This window comes from Pongo abelii, chromosome 9 (assembly GCF_028885655.2).
Source record: "Pongo abelii isolate AG06213 chromosome 9, NHGRI_mPonAbe1-v2.0_pri, whole genome shotgun sequence".
Taxonomy (NCBI): Eukaryota; Metazoa; Chordata; class Mammalia; order Primates; family Hominidae; genus Pongo; species Pongo abelii.
The window spans coordinates 96,045,211-96,063,170 of record NC_071994.2 but is presented as its reverse complement, the minus strand read 5'-3'; the positions used below and the strand labels follow the sequence as shown (position 1 = coordinate 96,063,170).

Sequence of the window (17,960 nt, the reverse complement as noted above, 5' to 3'; positions counted from 1 at the left end):
TATATTTATATCATAATTTTTTATTGTTGAATTTCTTAAAATGAAAGCTATATAAGATGTAATTTCTTAAAATGAAAGCTACATAAGATGTATTTTTCAATATTTTTAAAACAATTTTATTCACCCAGCTATGTTACTTTTCAGGTTAAAATTCTATTTTTCTACTGCTACATAAGAAGAACACAAACCAGATCCTATCACACTTAAAATAACTAATGAAGTTATTTTGAAAATTACATTACTGATGATTAAAATAACACGTACATGGGACCCCTTCCATTTTTGTTAAACATTTTATTTTGGTTCTAGTTTTTCATTCCTGTTTTTGTATATTTTAACAGTTTACTTCTCTGTAACTACTTACAGGAAAGTGTTTTAATTTTACTTGTATTGGTCTTTCATAATTTTAGTGGCTTGTTTTCTTATTATTTGAAGAAGTGTATATAATCTCTTATTAAGACTCTTCATCATAAAATGTCTTCTCAAGGTAGCATTCATAATAGAGACTCATGGAAAGGGAGCTTGAGTTCGGTGTAGTGGAAAGAATGTAAGTTTTGGAGTCAGACAAATCTGGGGATTCAAAGTCAAGCCTATCACTTACTTGCTGGTGTCTTTAGGCAAGTTACATGCCATTGTTGAGCCCCTCTTTCCTCAACTGTGAAATGAAGATAAAACTTCCTTATGGCATTTTGGTGGGGTTAGAAATAATATTAACAAAGTATTAATAGCTGGAAGTTATGATCATTATTGTAACCATTACTGTAACTACAAATATACAGATGATTACATCACCAAACTAAACTGGGATTGCCTAAAATGATACCAGGGACCAGATTACTAGTGTTCTGGAGAACAAGCAGCTTTGGAAATTCCTTGTGTAAGATATTAATAAACATCTTGCACTATTTAGAATGATACAGCTAGAAATTTGGGGCAACTCAATAAATTGATTTGAGCAGCCTGCCATGGAGCTCATGCCTAGATTTAAAGAATTGAGTGTATTACATTTTGTTTGAAATGGGAAATGCAAAGCTGAAAAAGTAGATAAAATGTATTTTTCAAAGTAATTACTTAAATGAATTATATCACTAATAAGAGAAATCATATTAACAAATGAAGTCAATAAGCCCATACTCTGATGACTAACAAAAAAACATTCAGTAGGAAAAAGATATTTTAAGACATTTTGAAATATTTTTATACATTTATTTTATTGACATGGTAATGTCAATTTGGTAATGACTAAATAAAAAGACTAATTTCAGTAAATGTTTTTATCAATAGATGTAAGACAATTCTATTCTGAAAGTATATTGTCTTTTAAAGTTGGTAATGGAAATTCAGGTAAAGGAGTTTGAGGGCAATGGGAAAAGGAGTCTAGGATTTCTTTATAACTTCACCCATTTCTGCACATTGGCTGGCATTGTTGTATTGAAGTTATGAATGAGCTGAGGCACAGACCACACCACATCTGCTTCCATGAGTTTGTTTCCAGAAGCCAGGGGCTTAGTTCATAGCACAGAGAACTGCAGCCTTTTCTTGGCTGCTGCTTTCTTTAGTTAAAAGTCATTAAAGCTTCTCATCCATATAAGGGATATGCCTTGGAGAAAGGGAACAAAAACTGTAATATTTCCTTCTGCTATATTGGGACACATCACTGGACACTGAACTTCATTTGTGTCTTTGGCACATATCCTTCCAAATTAAAGTAAAAGCCAACTGATATTCGTGGCAAAACTGCTTTTTATTCTGTTTTCCAAAGCACTTGAAAAGATTTGGGGGCGTGCATTTTACTGATAAATGTGTGTAGACAGTTGATGGGACCTCATCATGTTCGTAGAGTAGGCTGTGCAGCAGCACTAGCAATGAGGCTCAGCCTGATTTGCATTGAAAATTGAATGTCTTTCAATGTTCCATAATCCTTTACAAGTACTGAATCCATGTTTGTTGTATTAGTCCTTAAAGAAGTGGACTTATCAGCTTGGATTATGTTGGTTGTGTCCAAGTATCCATTTAGCATTTGAATCATGATCTCAAAATATCTTCTTAGTGAAATTCAAAAACTTTAGAAATGATTCAGACTCCTCCTGCGTGTTCCCTTTAGGTGCTTACCTGGTATATAGGCACCTCACAAGTGAGGGAGGAGGGAGGGTAGAAACCAGCCAAAGGTTACCATGGACATAAATACCTTTTAAGAGTAAACCTATACTATGAGCCATTACATTTTTAAATGTATTAGAATAAACACTGAGACCAGTGTTTCAATTCTGTGTATGAATTGAATCAACAAAATATACTAAGTACTATTTACTTCTGTTACTCTCTAATTTGTTGATCCTCCTACTGTTTGTAATTTTTTTTTTTTTTTTTTTGAGGCAGAGTCTCGCTCTGTCGCCCAGGCTGGAGTGCAGTGGCACGATCTCGGCTCACTACAAGCTCTGCCTCCCGGGTTCACGCCATTCTCCTACCTCAGCCTCCCAAGTAGCTGGGACTACAGGCGCCCGCCACCTCGCCCAGCTAATTTTTTGTAATTTTAGTAGAGACGGGGTTTCACCATGTTAGCCAGGATGGTCTCGATCTCCTGACCTCGTGATCCACCCGTCTCACTCAGCCTCCCAAAGTGCTAGGATTACAGGCATGAGCCACCGCGCCCGGCCACTGTTTGTAATTTTTAAAAAGTCCTTGTTTTTAAAATCTATAGTAGACTATGACTATATAAGTATCAAAACCTATAAATCTTTAGTAGTTTGTAGAGAAAACCCACTAAAATCCTTCATTTAAGTTAGTTGCCTCTGCAGACTAGAAAAGTACCATTCTATTTCCTGATATCCTGTCTTAGAGTCAGTAGGTATGTGGAGAGCACTATTAACTATTTGTATAATTAAAATTAATCTGCTAAGTTATTTTCCACATTTTTGTTTTTGGTGCTGTAATATCAAGTGCTTTGTTTTGTGTTCTGATGTATCTGCATTTACCCTTCAGATGCAAATAATGGACCTAAATAGGCTTTTATTTTAATATCAGAGGGAACTTTATGCTCTAAGGATACATTCTTTTTCTTGCTGTATATCGTTTTGGTAAATACTGAATAAGTCTGATTAGTACTTAATAGATCTATTCATAATAGCTGTCTGTAAATGACAGTATTTGTAATGAATAAAACTATCCTTATTTTAAACTCTGCTTTGAGTTTTTATTAATATATGTTGGGTTTGGCTAAAAGTATGTATACCTCTTCTTCTTTGTCTACTAATAACATTACCAATAGCATATTTCAAGCCATTTTTACAAGCAAATATCTTTTGGTAATGTAATGTTTAAAATCTGACTTTAAACAGATTTTAGATGAGAATTATACTTCATGACTTAAAACTGTTTGCTAGATGGAAATTTTGTCTATAAATTCTAAAATGCTATAGTATTCCCCCACATAGTTTTCCAACAGTATTTCACTTGATTTACTAGTGACAGCTTGGATTGTAGATAAAGAAAAATGGATTCCAAATTGAAAGCCTCTTCAGGTGGCAAGATTCTGGTCATATTTGTCTGGCCTCACTTTTATACTGCTACTTACTATAAGTAGGTGAAACAAACATGTCTCCACAAACGATTATGTTCAATGAATTTTGAGAGGTCCTAACTATGTTTGAGAGTTATGCTCTATAGCTCCCTAGAGAGCAAAGTTAAAAGGCTATGTATGTAACAAGCATCTATTAGATGAAGAATCTACTTTATAAAGTATTTCTACTTTTGAGGTCTTTAGAGCTAGTTATTTCTACTTCTTTAGAGTCAATTATTTCATTTATAAAGGGTTATGCCACTTCAGCCCTATAGATGTAAAGCTACGTTTATAATTTCAAAACAGTTTTTAGGGCTTAGTTTTCATAATAATTTGAATACAGAATGATAAATGATAACTTCTGGTTATATGAGGAATATGGGGGGAACTTAGTTCCAAATTGGTCCCACAACCTCCTGGAAAATATTGAAAGCCACAGAAAGAATAGAAAAAGGAAAAAATAAAACGTCATAAATTGAAAATTAAGAAGTAGAGAAACCAGTGTACTGCAAACTGAAAACTAAATTACTAACAGGAATATATGTGTCTCCAACACATGCCACAATTGGAGTCCCCAAAGAGGAAATGTGGTGATATAATCGTCATCGATGGCAGTGGTGATGTACTTGTCACAGCCTGTCTATGAGCAAACACAGCTGTTATTTCTGGTGGCAACTCCAAACCCTCAACAAATCATTTAACAAAACATTTAAGGACAAATAAAGAAGGAATATGAGTCTTAGTTTTTGCAAATCTTCTGTTGATGCATTTTGATAAGATCAAGAAAGTGCCAGACCAGAACTTGCAGAAAACTCATCAACAGTTTGGAAATCTCTGACAATAGTGGAGTACTATTTTTTTTTTAACTTTTCATTTTGAAGTAATTTAGACAGAAAGGGTGTAAAAGAAAGTAGTTACCATAAACCTCTACTCAGCTTCCTCTGATGTTCACAGCTTCCATAATCACAGTACAGCTATTAAAACCAAGAAATTAGCATGGATACAATGCTATTAACTACTTTATAGACCTTATGATAATCTTGCCAGTTTTCCCACTAAGATCCTTTTCTGGTCCAGGACATAAGCCATGGTCCCACTTGAATTTAGCTGTCATACTCATTTGTGTCTTCCAGTCTTGACTGTCCTTGACTTTCATTGTCTTTCTTGACCTTGACACTTTCAAAATGTCAGTAATTTTGTAAAATTTCTTTCAATTTGAATTTTTCTGATGCTTTCTCATGATTAGGTTGAAGTTAAGCATTTTTAACAAGAATCTCACAGAAGTGATGCTGTGCACTTCTCAGTGTATCACATCATAGTATCAGTGTCTTATTGGTGATGTTAATTTTGTTTACTTGGTTAAGGTGGTCTGTTGACATATTTCTCCACTGTAAAGGTACTAGTTTTCCTTTTATAATTAATAAGTATCTTGAAAGAAGATATTTTGAAACTCTGTAACTATCCAGATCTCATTCAGTTTTTGCCCACTAATTTCAGCATTCATCAGTGACTCTTCCTATCCAGTGATTATTGTGGTATTTGCTTAATGCTTTTCTGTTTCCATTGTTCCTTCTATTTTGATTGATTGGAATTCTACTTTAAGGAATAGCTATCTCTTCTCTCTCATTTATTTATGTCCCACCACTCTATGTCTTGTGCATTATTGAGCTGTATGGGCAGACAAAGTAATGCAAATGCTCTGGAAATAAACTATCAAAACTTCTTTGCCCAGAATTTTAAAGCAAAAAATTAAAAGTTGTTTATATAAGAAACTGTTGACAAGTGAAAGTCTAGGAAACGTCACTCACTATTTTGGTCTTTCTGTCTCTCTCTAGCTTAGAACAAAATATGGCAGATTTTTTTCACAAGCAATAGTTTAGTAGTTCAACTTTCATTAATTATTTTTAGTAATTACTTTCAGTATTGAAAATACCTACTTTTAATATTCATGTAAGTAACAAACATTTAAATAAGAAAAATAAATGTATTTTCATTTTCTAGGTGCCGGAGCAATTCTTATTCCTCGTTTAGACATTGTGATTTCCTTCGTTGGAGCTGTGAGCAGCAGCACATTGGCCCTAATCCTGCCACCTTTGGTTGAAATTCTTACATTTTCTAAGGAACATTATAATATATGGATGGTCCTGAAAAATATTTCTATAGCATTCACTGGAGTTGTTGGCTTCTTATTAGGTACATATATAACCGTTGAAGAAATTATTTATCCTACTCCCAAAGTTGTAGTTGGCACTCCACAGAGTCCTTCTCTACATTTGAATTCAACATGCTTAACATCTGGTTTGAAATAGCAAAAGCAGAATCATGAGTCTTCTATTTTTGTCTCATTTCTGAAAATTATCAAGATAACTAGTAAAATACATTGCTATATACATAAAAATGGTAACAAACTCTGTTTTCTTTGGCACAATATTAATATTTTGGAAGTAATCGTAACTCTTTACCAGTAGTGGTAAACCTATGATAAATCCTTGCTTTTAAGTGTTAGCAATAGTTTCAAAAAATTAAGTTCTGAAAATTGAAAAAATTAAAATGTAAAAAAATTAAAGAATAAAAATACTTCTATTATTCTTTTATCTCAGTAAGAAATAGCTTAACCAGGATACCTCTGTTTTATGCTACTCTTTTGCCACTCACTTGAGAAGGGAATAGGATTTCAACAATAAGAGAATAAAATAAGAACATGTTTAACAAAAAGCTCTCTCCAGATCATCCCTGTGAATGCCAAAGTAAACTTTATGTATAATGTAAAAAAAAAAAATCTCAATTATGTTTTTATTAGTGAGCCAAATTCTAATGATTAGCTCCTGGAAGTTTAGAAAACTCCCATTAACATAAGCATCAGAAAATTGCAAGCACTAGAATTAATTTTACACTCTAATGGTAGTTGATCTTCATAATCAAGAGGCACTGTTCAAAATCATGACTTAGTGTTTCAATGAAATTTGAAAAGGGACTTTAAAAGTTATGTAGTGCAACTCCCTTGTTTTTCGTCAGAGGAAAAGGAGGCTTAGAAAGGTTAAGTAACTTGGTCGAGACCACTCAGCCTTGAGATCAAGAAAACGTAATCTTCTGACTCCCAGGCCAGGATGTTTCATTTCTCACGTCATGTCCAAGAAAAAGAATAAATTATGTTCAGCTTAATTTTACTGTTGAATCTATTTCATTATATTTTAATACTTTGAAAATGAATGTGTGATTTTTAATAGTATATGTGACCTGAGCAGAAAATCAGGGAACTCCAAGAAGCCTACACTGTGGCCATATAAACCTCAGCAAGAGAAAGAAGCTATGTTCTTTTAAAACAGAATAGAGCCTGCTTGCTGGTGAAACTCCTGGCTAGTAAGATGTGTGTCCAGCTATACTATTTGTGGCTTGAGCTTTTTTTTATTATTACCTTCCTTTCCTGAATTTCATAGACACCATCTTCCTGAATGGCAGAAAATAGACACCTCAGAAAACAGAGGATTTGTGGACTCTTTCCAGCCCTGTGGCTTTTCTTATCACAGCCTTTTATTTATTATGAGCAGAATAAAAGAATCAGCTAGGTGTGGTGGTCTGTGCTTATAATCCCAGCTACTCTGGAGGATAAGTTGGGAGGATCAGTTGAGAGGCCAGGAGCTCAAGACCAGCCTGGGCAGCATAGTGAGACTTCGACTCTATAAAACATAAAAATTTAAAAAAAATTAGCCTGATGTGGCGTGTACCTATAGTCCCAGCTACTCAGGAGGCTGAAGCAGGAGGATCCCTTGAGCACAGAAGTTTGAGGCTGTGGTAAGCTATGACTGTGCCACTGCACTCCAGCCTAACAGGGAGATCCCAACTCTTAAAAACTAAAACAACAAAAAATATATACAAGAATCATAAACCATGAAGAGATTCATGCTTAGAAAAAATCAATAAACTCCCTTCTAAATATTGAGACACTCCAGGCTTCTTTCAGACAAATAACTTCTAATTATTCCATATTTTTCAAGTTATTAACCAAGATAAAGAATCTCTCAGTTGGTGGGGAAAATGAAAATTATTGAGAATAGAATTGTCTTCTGACTTTAAAAACAATTCATACTTTAAAACATGAACTGTTTACCCAGGCTGGTGATACTCTAGTTTGTTAGTATACCATACTTGAAGATATCATCAAGATCACTATAGTTGTATATATTCTCTATTTTTATATGTAAATGTTAACTTAGTTCAAGTATTTTTTGCTTATATCATTAACTGATCATCAAATACAATCCTAAAGATATATCAGAAGCTTTATTTTGGTACAAAGTCATAAGAATCAAAACTTTTTTAACCATTCACATTAGGTATCAACAGTAATTTTTTGAGATACTTTTATATCAATTCTGTTACACTGAGCCTTTAGTCATACTAAGAGAATGCAGAAGAAGTTATAGGAAAACGAATCTTCACTGAAACTAGTATTGTATAGTCTTGAATTAGATGTTTAAAAAACTTTATAGCTTGATATAAAATGAGTCGAAAATTATTATTTAATAGGAAGCAGCATTAGGTTTTTGTCACCTGTTTTCAGATAATATTTCTAGTCTATGTTATTTAATTTTTACACTTTGGCCCATTGTTTATTTTCCTTATGGAATTCATCAAATGCAATGAAATTTGAATAAAATTGATCATAGCAATAAATAATTTTTAAATTCAGCACAAACTCATCTTGAGCATATTATCAACCAGGCTTCCTTTAGCAATAAGAATGGTGAATCAACATCCAGTACTAAATTCAATAAATGATGAATACTTTAAATACAAGAAAAAGTTGAATTGCAGAAGAGGGCCTAAAAAGGAAGAAAGTTTTAATTCTCAACAAGAAACACTATTTAGATGGAAAGCTTAAATGTATTGTTATTAAGGGTATTTGATGATGCATTTTATTTGCAAAAATAACCAGTGGGTAATTTTTTCTCTGAAAATTTAGCTTTAATGAGTCGTAAAATTTCCTAAAGATTTTGGAGACGATATTTCGATTATACCAGCTCTTGCTTTTATTTTGGGAGCCTGGAGAAATGAGAGTGATTGCACCTGTCAAATTTTGTATCTCATCGCTTTTGGATCATCACACTGTGACTAAAATGACTTCAGCATTTTGTCAGCCACCACAGTGAAGAACTATTCCCTAAAGTTAATCAGTTGCCTGACTGCCTTTTCTGCTACTGAGGGGGAAGAAAGGAAAGCTTTATTTACCTCTAATGAACTCCGTTCCAAGTCAGTTAATCACTGTTCCCTTACACCCAAGAGTTTCATCAGTATCGGAGTCAACTTGTCAAAACACTGGTTCTCAGATGTTTTTTTCAGAGGGACTTCTTTTCCCCACATGGCCAGATTTCTTTACAATTAAGAAAATAAGAGCTACAGCGTATTCTTGGTTAAAAACCAGTTTAGATGATGTTACCAAATGAAACAAGTCTATTAGCAAATGCCACATTATATTTAGTCGTATTCTCACTAAATTCTCCTTTATTAAAATGATTTCTGCATCTTGCCTAGAAAATGCACTTACATGTTTACAAGCGTTGTATGTCAATGTGCATGTTTTGAGTTTCCTAACAGTGTCCAATCTTAGTAGTTTCATAGTAGTTACATAAAATCTCTTTAACTGCAAAATACTATAAAATATTACTTGAAATATTAAAGTATTAGTGCCATTTCTAGCTGTGGCAAGGCACAAGTCTTACTATAGCTTACTTATGTCTTCTCATAGATTTCAGTACAGCATCTGAGTAGTGTATCTGTTTACTGACAGTATACACAAATTAGGTCTTGACCTCACTTCTTTCTTCATTTAAAAGGGAGAAGATGATTTGAAATAGAGCTAGTGTAAATAATAAATAAAATTATTTAAATAACATCAGTGGCTCAATACCATCTGTTGAGGAATAAAATAATTTGGTTAACATATAGAACATCGATAATATACAATAATAACTTTTTTAAAAATGAGTCTGATCTTTTTGGCTCACCTAGCTTCCGTTAATAAGAAAATTTGAGAAACTTGGATCTGAAAAGTATAGTAATATACTTCCTAACATTAAATTCCTGGCTGTAATAGTTAATACTTTGGCAGCATTATGGTTAGTCTTGTTTATGCCATTGGCACTTACTAGGCTAAACTTTCTGAAACTGATTGGTTTTGACCTATGAGATAAGGAAACATGCTCAAGAAATGGCTAGAAATGCTATTTATTGCCCTATGATAAGTGAAATAGCAAATCACTCTGATTCTTAAAATTTCATATTAAAATTAGCTAGTTCCTACATGCATGTGTGCACAAGTATATGCAGACACACACACAAATCAGTAATCTATGTGAACTAGACACTAATACTAAATTACTATTTAAATTGGGTCCAGAAAGATGCTGTTTTGAAAAGAACACTCTAAAAATATTTCATTAGAGTTTTCTTGATAACAAATAGGAAAATATATGTTTACACCCTGAATAAATTCAGCTGTGGGTGGATTTTTGTTTTTCAAAATGATTTTGTTAGTTTGCATGAAACCTAAATATCATAGCGCGCAAGTCAATTCTTTTAACATTTTTCTTTATAACAGAATATGAAAAATGCTGTCTTAAAGTATTGTAACTTTTCTGAATTTTCAATAAAATATTTTGCTTGCAGTTGCCTTTTAGATACATTTTTCTAAGGTTAAATGACATTGATAAGTGTCATAAGCTAAAAATGGCACTAGTATAATATTCTTATAATAACATTTTAAGCAGTCTTTATGGTTAATTCTCTGTTATGCTGGAAGTTGATACTGTGTACTTCTAAGTTTTAAGAGCAGAAGTTGATTAAAAATGAAAGGACACACTCAAAACTGTGACCTGAACTTCCTGCAGCATGAATGCAGGATGAGCCATCTGCAGATGCTGCATTCATGATTTACTGCTTTTGTAAGGTCAAGAATATGTATCAATCATTTTGTTTGCATTACAAAATTAATGCTTTGGGAAAGCATTATGCCAATCCTGTATTAAAAGATCATAAAGATATTTATACCTTCACATCAGCAATCCTGCTCTTGTGAACTTAGCATAAAGACATCATAGTTCACAGAAGAGAGATGCTATGCCTAAAGGTGTGTTACAGCATTATGTTTTAATGTGAAAAATTGGAAACAACCTACATGTTCAGCAAGAGGGGGATCATAAATTACGATAACTTAGAATACAATGACAATTATATTACAACAAATGTATACTGAGGACTGATAATTTGGGAAATTAAAAAATACATAAATTTTAGCAGGTCTGCAAAATATGCTTCTGGGCCAAGACAAGGAGATTTGTGGAAAATGGAACCATAGTGTCAGGATAAAGAAATGGGTTTTACTGTTTTTAAATGACTAGTGAAAAGAGGAATGTGAGAGGAATGTGAGAGAAATGGTTTTAGGGACAGGAAGTTTATAAAGCCTTAGTAGTGGTATGTGCTTCTGGCAAGCAACAGAAGGAACACAAAGGCAAAACACACACACACACACACACACACACACACACACACACACACACACACACACACACACACACACACACACACACACACACACACACCCCAAATTAGATAGGGATAGGACTAGGTGCACGTAAATTGCAATGAAAAGCCCTGTGGGGTACTTGATGGAGGAAAAAAAATAAAGATGGTTGGTACTACTTTAATTGGTAGAACAAGGTACTACTCTGCTATTTAAATACCAGTGCACAACATTTCCCAAAGAAACCTTTCTTTATGAATTCTGGAAGAAAACTTTCTTTGGGAAAGATTGTGCATTGTTTTAAGTCCCGGGGTACATGTGCAGGATATGCAGGTTTGTTACATAGGTAAACGTGCCATGGTGGTTTGCTGCACCTATCAACCCATCACTTAGGTATTAAGCCCAGCATGCATCAGCTATTTTTCCTACTGCTCTCCCTCCTCCCACCCCACCCCCAAACAGGCCCCAGTGTGTGTTGTTCCCCCTCCCTGTGTCCATATGTTCTCATTGTTCAGCTCCCACTTATAAGTGAGAACATGCGGTGTTTGGTTTTGTGTCCCCTTTATTAGTGTGCTGAGGATAATGGCTTCCAGTTCCATCCATGTCCCTACAAAGGACATGGTCTTGTTCCTTTTTATGGCTGCATAGCATTCCATGGTGGTATTCCTTTTTATGGCTTCACAGTATTCCATGGTGTATACGTACCACGTTTTCTTTAGTCTATCATTGATGGGCAGTTGTGTTGGTTCCATGTCTTTGCTATTGTGAAGTGTGCTGCACTGAACATACTCATGCATGTATCTCTGTAATAGAATGATTCATATTCTTTTGGGTATTTACCCAGTAATGGGATTGCCGGGTCAAATAGTATTTCTGGTTCTAGATCTTTGAGGAATTGCACACTGTCTTCCACAATAGTTGAACTAATTTACATTCCCACCAACAGTGTAAAAGCATTCCTACTCCTCTGCAACCTCACCAGTATCTTTTATTTCTTGACTTTTTAATAATTGCCATTCTGACTGGCATAAGATGGTATCTCATTGTGGTTTTGATTTGCATTTCTCTAATGATCAGTGATGGTGAGCTTTTTTCCATGTTTGTTGGCCACATGAATGTCTTCTTTTGAGAAGTGTCTGTTCATATCCTTTGCCCACTTTTTAATGCAGTTGTTTTTTTTCTTGTAAATTTGTTTAAGTTCCTTGTAGATTTTGGATATTAGTCCTTTGTCAGATGGATAGATTGCAAAAATTTTCTCCTGCTCTGTAGGTTGCCTGTTCACTCTGATGCTAGTTTCTTTTGCTGTGCATAAGCTCTTTAGTTTAATTAGATCCCATTTGTCATTTTTTGCTTTTGCTGCAATTGTTCTTGGCAATTTCGTCATGAAATCTTTGCCTGTGCCTATGTCCTGACTGGTATTGCCTAGATTTCCTTCTAGGGTTTTTATAGTTTTAGGTGTTAACATTTAAGTCTTTAATCCATCTTGAGTTAATTTTTGTATATGGTGTAAGGAAGGGGTTCACTTTCAGTTTTCTGCATATGGCTAGCCAGTTCTTCAAGTACCATTTATTGAATAGGGAGTCCTTTCCCCACTGCTTGTTTTTGTCAGGTTTGTCAAAGAACAGATGGTTGTAGATGTGTGGTGTTGTTTCTGTGTTCTTTATTCTGTTCCATTGGTTTATGTGTCTGTTGTGCATTGGTTTTTAAAGAACAGATATGGTTTCAAGTTTCCCTGTAAAGGTTGATTTGTTTGATGGCTTAAAATGTGAGGGAATTGGGTCTTTTGGTCGTCAGTTTTCTGGTGCCATGAATCACGGGACTAGCAGGTATTGATGATAGAAACTAAAGCTCATATGTCAGCCTTGCCGAGGAGTTATGAAATAGTTTTGTCATTCTCCATGCTGGATCTCTGTGCAAAAGGATAGGGACTGGCCACCAAATGCCCAACTTGCACTGAAGGGAGAGGAAGGGTGTGCTGGGTGTGGATTGAGGGAGAGCAGGTCTAGAGTCGAATAAGAACGTAAAGTAGACCAAAAAGAAAAAAAGAGGTGGGTGGGCAGTGCAGAAGTGAGCACTTCAGATCATGGACCTGTAGTGTCTTCTTATCTTTGTAGTTCCCACACCCAGCAGTACCCCACAAGAGCACAGAATAAGTGCTTGAAAATCTGATCTTGTCACTTTGTTAAATCTATTGTCTTCTCCAGTCTTGGCTGTACAAAGACTGAGCTCTTTAATGTGGTACCATAGCTGACCTCACTCCCTGTCTCACCCCAAAAGTTCCAGCAACACCAAACTGCTGCCAGCGCCGCAAGCACACTACACACTCTGTTTCATCTGCATGACTCCAGAACCTTCTCATACTAAAATGATTTCCTTCTCCCTCCTCTATTTTTTTCCTGGTCAATTCTTAGTTAAGATTCAGTTTAGGAGGCTCTACTAGGAAGCCTTCACATACAACCTTACCTGTACCTGGAGTGAGTTACATATTCCTTCATTTTTTTTCATTTCTTCTCTGCCCTCCCCTAGACACTATGAGCTCTATGAGTAAGGTAGTTTGATCAATTATGTTCAATTCTGAAAATACAGTGCCTAGAAGAATGTCAGGCACATAGGAGACACTCAAAAAATTTTGTTGAATGAATGAATGAATTGACAGAAAAGCCCATGTTAGAGCTCTGGTACTTAAAATCGTCAGGTGCAGGGGCAAAGCCATGCTTTCTGTGCTGTCTGTCCTCTGCCCCTGTGTCTTTTTGTTGAATGAATTTGACCGACCTTTTCCACTTTGTATGCTAGTTCAGCAGGCTACAATACTGTCAAGCAAAGACATCCACATCTGAGTGTCTTACAGAAAATCATTTGAATCAGACAAATCTTAAAAACATATTCAGAAGTAATGTACGTGAAGTCTGTAAGAAGGAAAAGATTAAAAACCCTCACAGCCCTTTCTGTTTTTATATGTTACATGAGCAGATTAAATTTTGGAAATAAATCAGTTATACTTTCTACTCATTCTTTGTAAAATTAGATGTAACCTGGACTGCAAGTGATCCTTTTCTGTCTTAAGAAGACAAAAGCATAACACCCAGAGCTATGTTTCTAAACTTTTGATGCCTAAAGTTTCCCTGCTTGTAAAAGAATCATCTATTCAGTAGTTTTTTGTGGCTCTTCTCACAAAAGAGGGCATTCTCTGGCTGTTCTGAGAGCCTACCTATTGTCTGAGTGCATTCTGGTATATGTCATAAACAGAACCCAACTCAATGCAAAGCAAGAATGAGAATCTCTATGTGTTGGGAAATGTGGCCTGGCCAAGGTGGCCATTGTATAGAAATAGCTCAGAAAGTAAAAAACAAGAATCACAGTATCTGGAAATGGGAATTATGTAACTGAAAATGCATTTGCTCCAGCACATTGCCTTTCATGAGACATTGCTCAAGTATGTTGTTTGCACATACAGCAGAGTGTGCTCTGTGGAAAAAAAAAAAAAAAACAACAAACAGAAAAACCTCAACCAGTATTAGTACTTTTCAGTATAAAACAGATAAATTTTGCCACTGGAAGAAGACGAGGCGTCAATATTAACACTTTGCACAGCAAAAACAGATCTGGATCACCCTTTTTAGGATACACTTGGAAAACTAGCCACCCAGTGTTAATGGCTGGTATTATACTGAAACGAACTGCTGGAAATCACACATAATCAATGATGCTCTCATCAAATGCATACTGGCAGAGATTTCGCTTTTTAGCCACTGTTGTATAAACTGCTTAATGACTTCTGGTTATTATGATACAGAAAACCCAAACCATAGGAGAAGATATTTTCTAAAATTAAAATTGCTTTGGAGGCACTACATAGATGGGAAAAGATGTGTTGTACTCAATTCTGACAGAGGCCCAGATTATTACAAGGTTAGGAGAGTAGCCCCTAAATGCAAATCCACACACTAATTGGTTTTCAGAGGTTAACTAGCAGTCTACCATAGTACCTCCTGACTGAAATATGATGTTCAAGGAAATAGTGAAAATAATAATTTGGATCATCTTGCAGCTCTTGAGTGTACACCTTTCAACACATTCTGCCAGAAGATGGGCAGTGACTACGGATACATTTTTTCCTCTCTGAAAAAAATGTAGGTTGCCAGAGGGAAACATCCTAGGACCTGAAAAATCATGGATGGGAAAATTTCTCCATGACACTGATAATGCCAGTAAGGACCGTTTCTGTCACTTCAAATGTAGTGTATCTCAGCAATAGCCTTAATTATCTTGACAAGCCAGAACTTATCACTTCGGGGATAAACTTTTGCCAATTTCCAATGATGAGGATAAAGGGTCAGGATTAAAACAAAACAAAACAAGCTGTGGAACAAATGCCTCAGTCATTAGGAATTTGACTTATCCCCAGTATTTGATTATTTTCTTTCTCATTAGAGAAAACAGAACAATGAAATCTTGGGGATGCTTAAAAAATACATCAAGATGCCACAATAGAGCATAAAGAATTGCTCTACAGCGTGATCCCCAACCTTTCTGGCACCAGGGACCAGTTTTGTGGAAGATGATTTTTCCACGGATGAGGGCGGGGGGTTGGTTTTGGAGTGAAACTGTTCCACTTCAGATCATCAGGCATTATCAGATCCTAGTAAGAGGCGCACAGCCTACACGCCTTGCATGCGCAGTTCATGATAGGGTCCCCGCTCCTATGAGAATCTAATGCTGCTGCTGATCTGACATGAGGCGGAGCTCAGGTGGTAATGCTTGCCAGCTGCTCACCTTCTGCTATGTGGCCTGTTCCTAATGGGCCATGGGACCCATGCTCTACAGAGTGCAATGTAATGAGTAGATTAGGAATTTGTCACTAAGCCCAAGTAAAACCAATCAAACTTCCAGGTTTTGATTCCATTGTGGACTTAGAGGTTTCCAGGTACTACTCACTCATAAATCTCTCCATTCATTCCCTGTCCATGTTTGAGCTGGACTGAGATAACATTCTGATAACAGAATTATCAGATGAAGCCCTCAATCACTTGCTGACATTCCTAATGGCCTATCATTGTAATTTTGAATTATTTAACTTATTAGCAATAAAGAGGCAGGAAAGAAACATACTGCATGTAGAACCTACTGCTTCAATTATTGAGCCAAAAACCTAGTGAAAGGTTAACAGTGAGATCAGCCATCTTCCAATGACACAAAACAATTATTCTTACCTTTAATATTACCTTCAGTTTTTATAATTTAAATACATATCATGTCTCTTTCTGTTCACTTAAAGTTAATGGTCCAAGAGTCCACTTAACAAGTACTAAGTGGTTTGGGGATAACAAAAATATGAGAGGTTGTTGCTGATGAGAGATTGTTGGTGGAATGAATGAGTCTGGGAATTGTCTAGGCTACACAATGCCTGAATGTGGTGAAAGATCGCCCTCAAATGGTTTTTCCTGGTTGTGTCCAGGGACATTGGAAATGTGTTGAGAACAGGTGCATGAGTGGGAGTGTTACATGTCCTAGGATTTGCATTTGGTGAAAACAAATATGAGGAAGATTAATCTTTTGAGACATAATATGTAAGTAATAGAAATGATTACACTGGTGTTAAATAAATTGCATCATCAGTCATCATGTTTTAATATTGAGACAGAAGGGCAGTGGGTCAGAAACCTTCTAAATCTGCAGAAGAATGCAAATAATTTTTATTTTTGATAAGAAGATTCACTTGCCAAAATTTCAACCCAAACTTAAAATATTGCATTTTGCCCCACGGTATTCTGGGCATATTCTCTCAATGGTTACCCTGATAGAGTTCATTGATATTTGTGAAAAAAGAAAGAAATGGGGAAAAAAAACCCCTATTTTTGGTATCCACGTATTTTTGTAAGTCTGGGACTGGAACTATTTCAACAGCAAGAAAGAGGAGAGAAGTTTCCTAGACACTAAGTTTGTTCAACATTCTTCAATTCAGCCCCATTTTCAAAATTAATTAATGAAACTGCATCTTGATGAATAAGGCTGATAGAAAAAAATTGTTCTTATGATGTATTAATCATGACAATTAATATAGCTGCTGTAACAAACCACCCCTAAAATCCTAGTGGCTTAACATAATAAAAGTTTATTTTTTTCTTATGTCACAATATGCTGTATTATCAAGCTCCTTGCCTCCACATAGGGATGCAGGATCCTGGCTCTTTACACCTGTGTCACTACCATACTGAACACGTGGCCTCTAGGGCCCCCATAGAAGATGATGAAAAAGCACAGGCAATCATGCATGAGCTCTTATGGCCAGGCCTAGAAGAAGGGTACATCACTTCTAACCACTTCCTGTTACCTAGAACCTAATCACATGGCCCTATGTTATTAATTCCAAGGGAGACTGGGAAATAGAGTCTGTGTGCCCAGAAAGAGGAAATATTATTTTATATTAAAAATCAATTATGCTATTGCTTAAGATCCAAAAAGCATGTGAATTTTAATACTTCAAAGAAACTTTGAGTTTAAGGATTCCGGTTGAAGTTATACTATAGAATCCTGAGAACCCACATTTGCACTCTGCCATCCTAAGAGGCATCTTTGGTGAAGAAGTTTGAGAAGTTAGTAGCGATGGGCTCAGACTGAGCTGTTCACACATTTTCAGTCATCAGCATTAGAGAGCCAGAATCAGGTACACAATTAACAGACAATGAAATTCTTCTCACACATTCCCTCCCGTCATTCCCTTAATGAAGAAAATGACTCGAGAGACTGAAACAGATGAGATGCTGATCTTATTAGTGCTGTGACCCAAACCAAGCAGGCTCAATATGGGAACCTAAAAAGAGACAGTAATTGAGGACTACATTATATTATTAAAAAGATAGAAAGAAAGCCTCTCATTTGCGG

General features: G+C 35.5%; 1 protein-coding gene across 6 annotated transcripts in view; it reads left to right on the top strand.

Moving 5' to 3' along the window:
* Positions 1–10,224, top strand: part of SLC36A4 (solute carrier family 36 member 4) — a 344,024-nt gene extending 333,800 nt beyond the window's left edge. For 5 of the 6 annotated variants that reach the window (XM_054524923.2, XM_054524922.2, XM_002822350.5 and 2 more), the window contains one exon: positions 5,561–10,224. In XM_054524923.2, coding sequence (XP_054380898.1) covers positions 5,561–5,868 — 308 coding nt within the window. In that variant the 3' untranslated portion in view covers positions 5,869–10,224. Of the gene's footprint in view, positions 1–144; positions 281–5,560 lie in introns of those variants that run through there. The other variant, XM_054524924.2, reaches the window with a different exon arrangement.
* Positions 10,225–17,960: the final 7,736 nt, after the last annotated feature.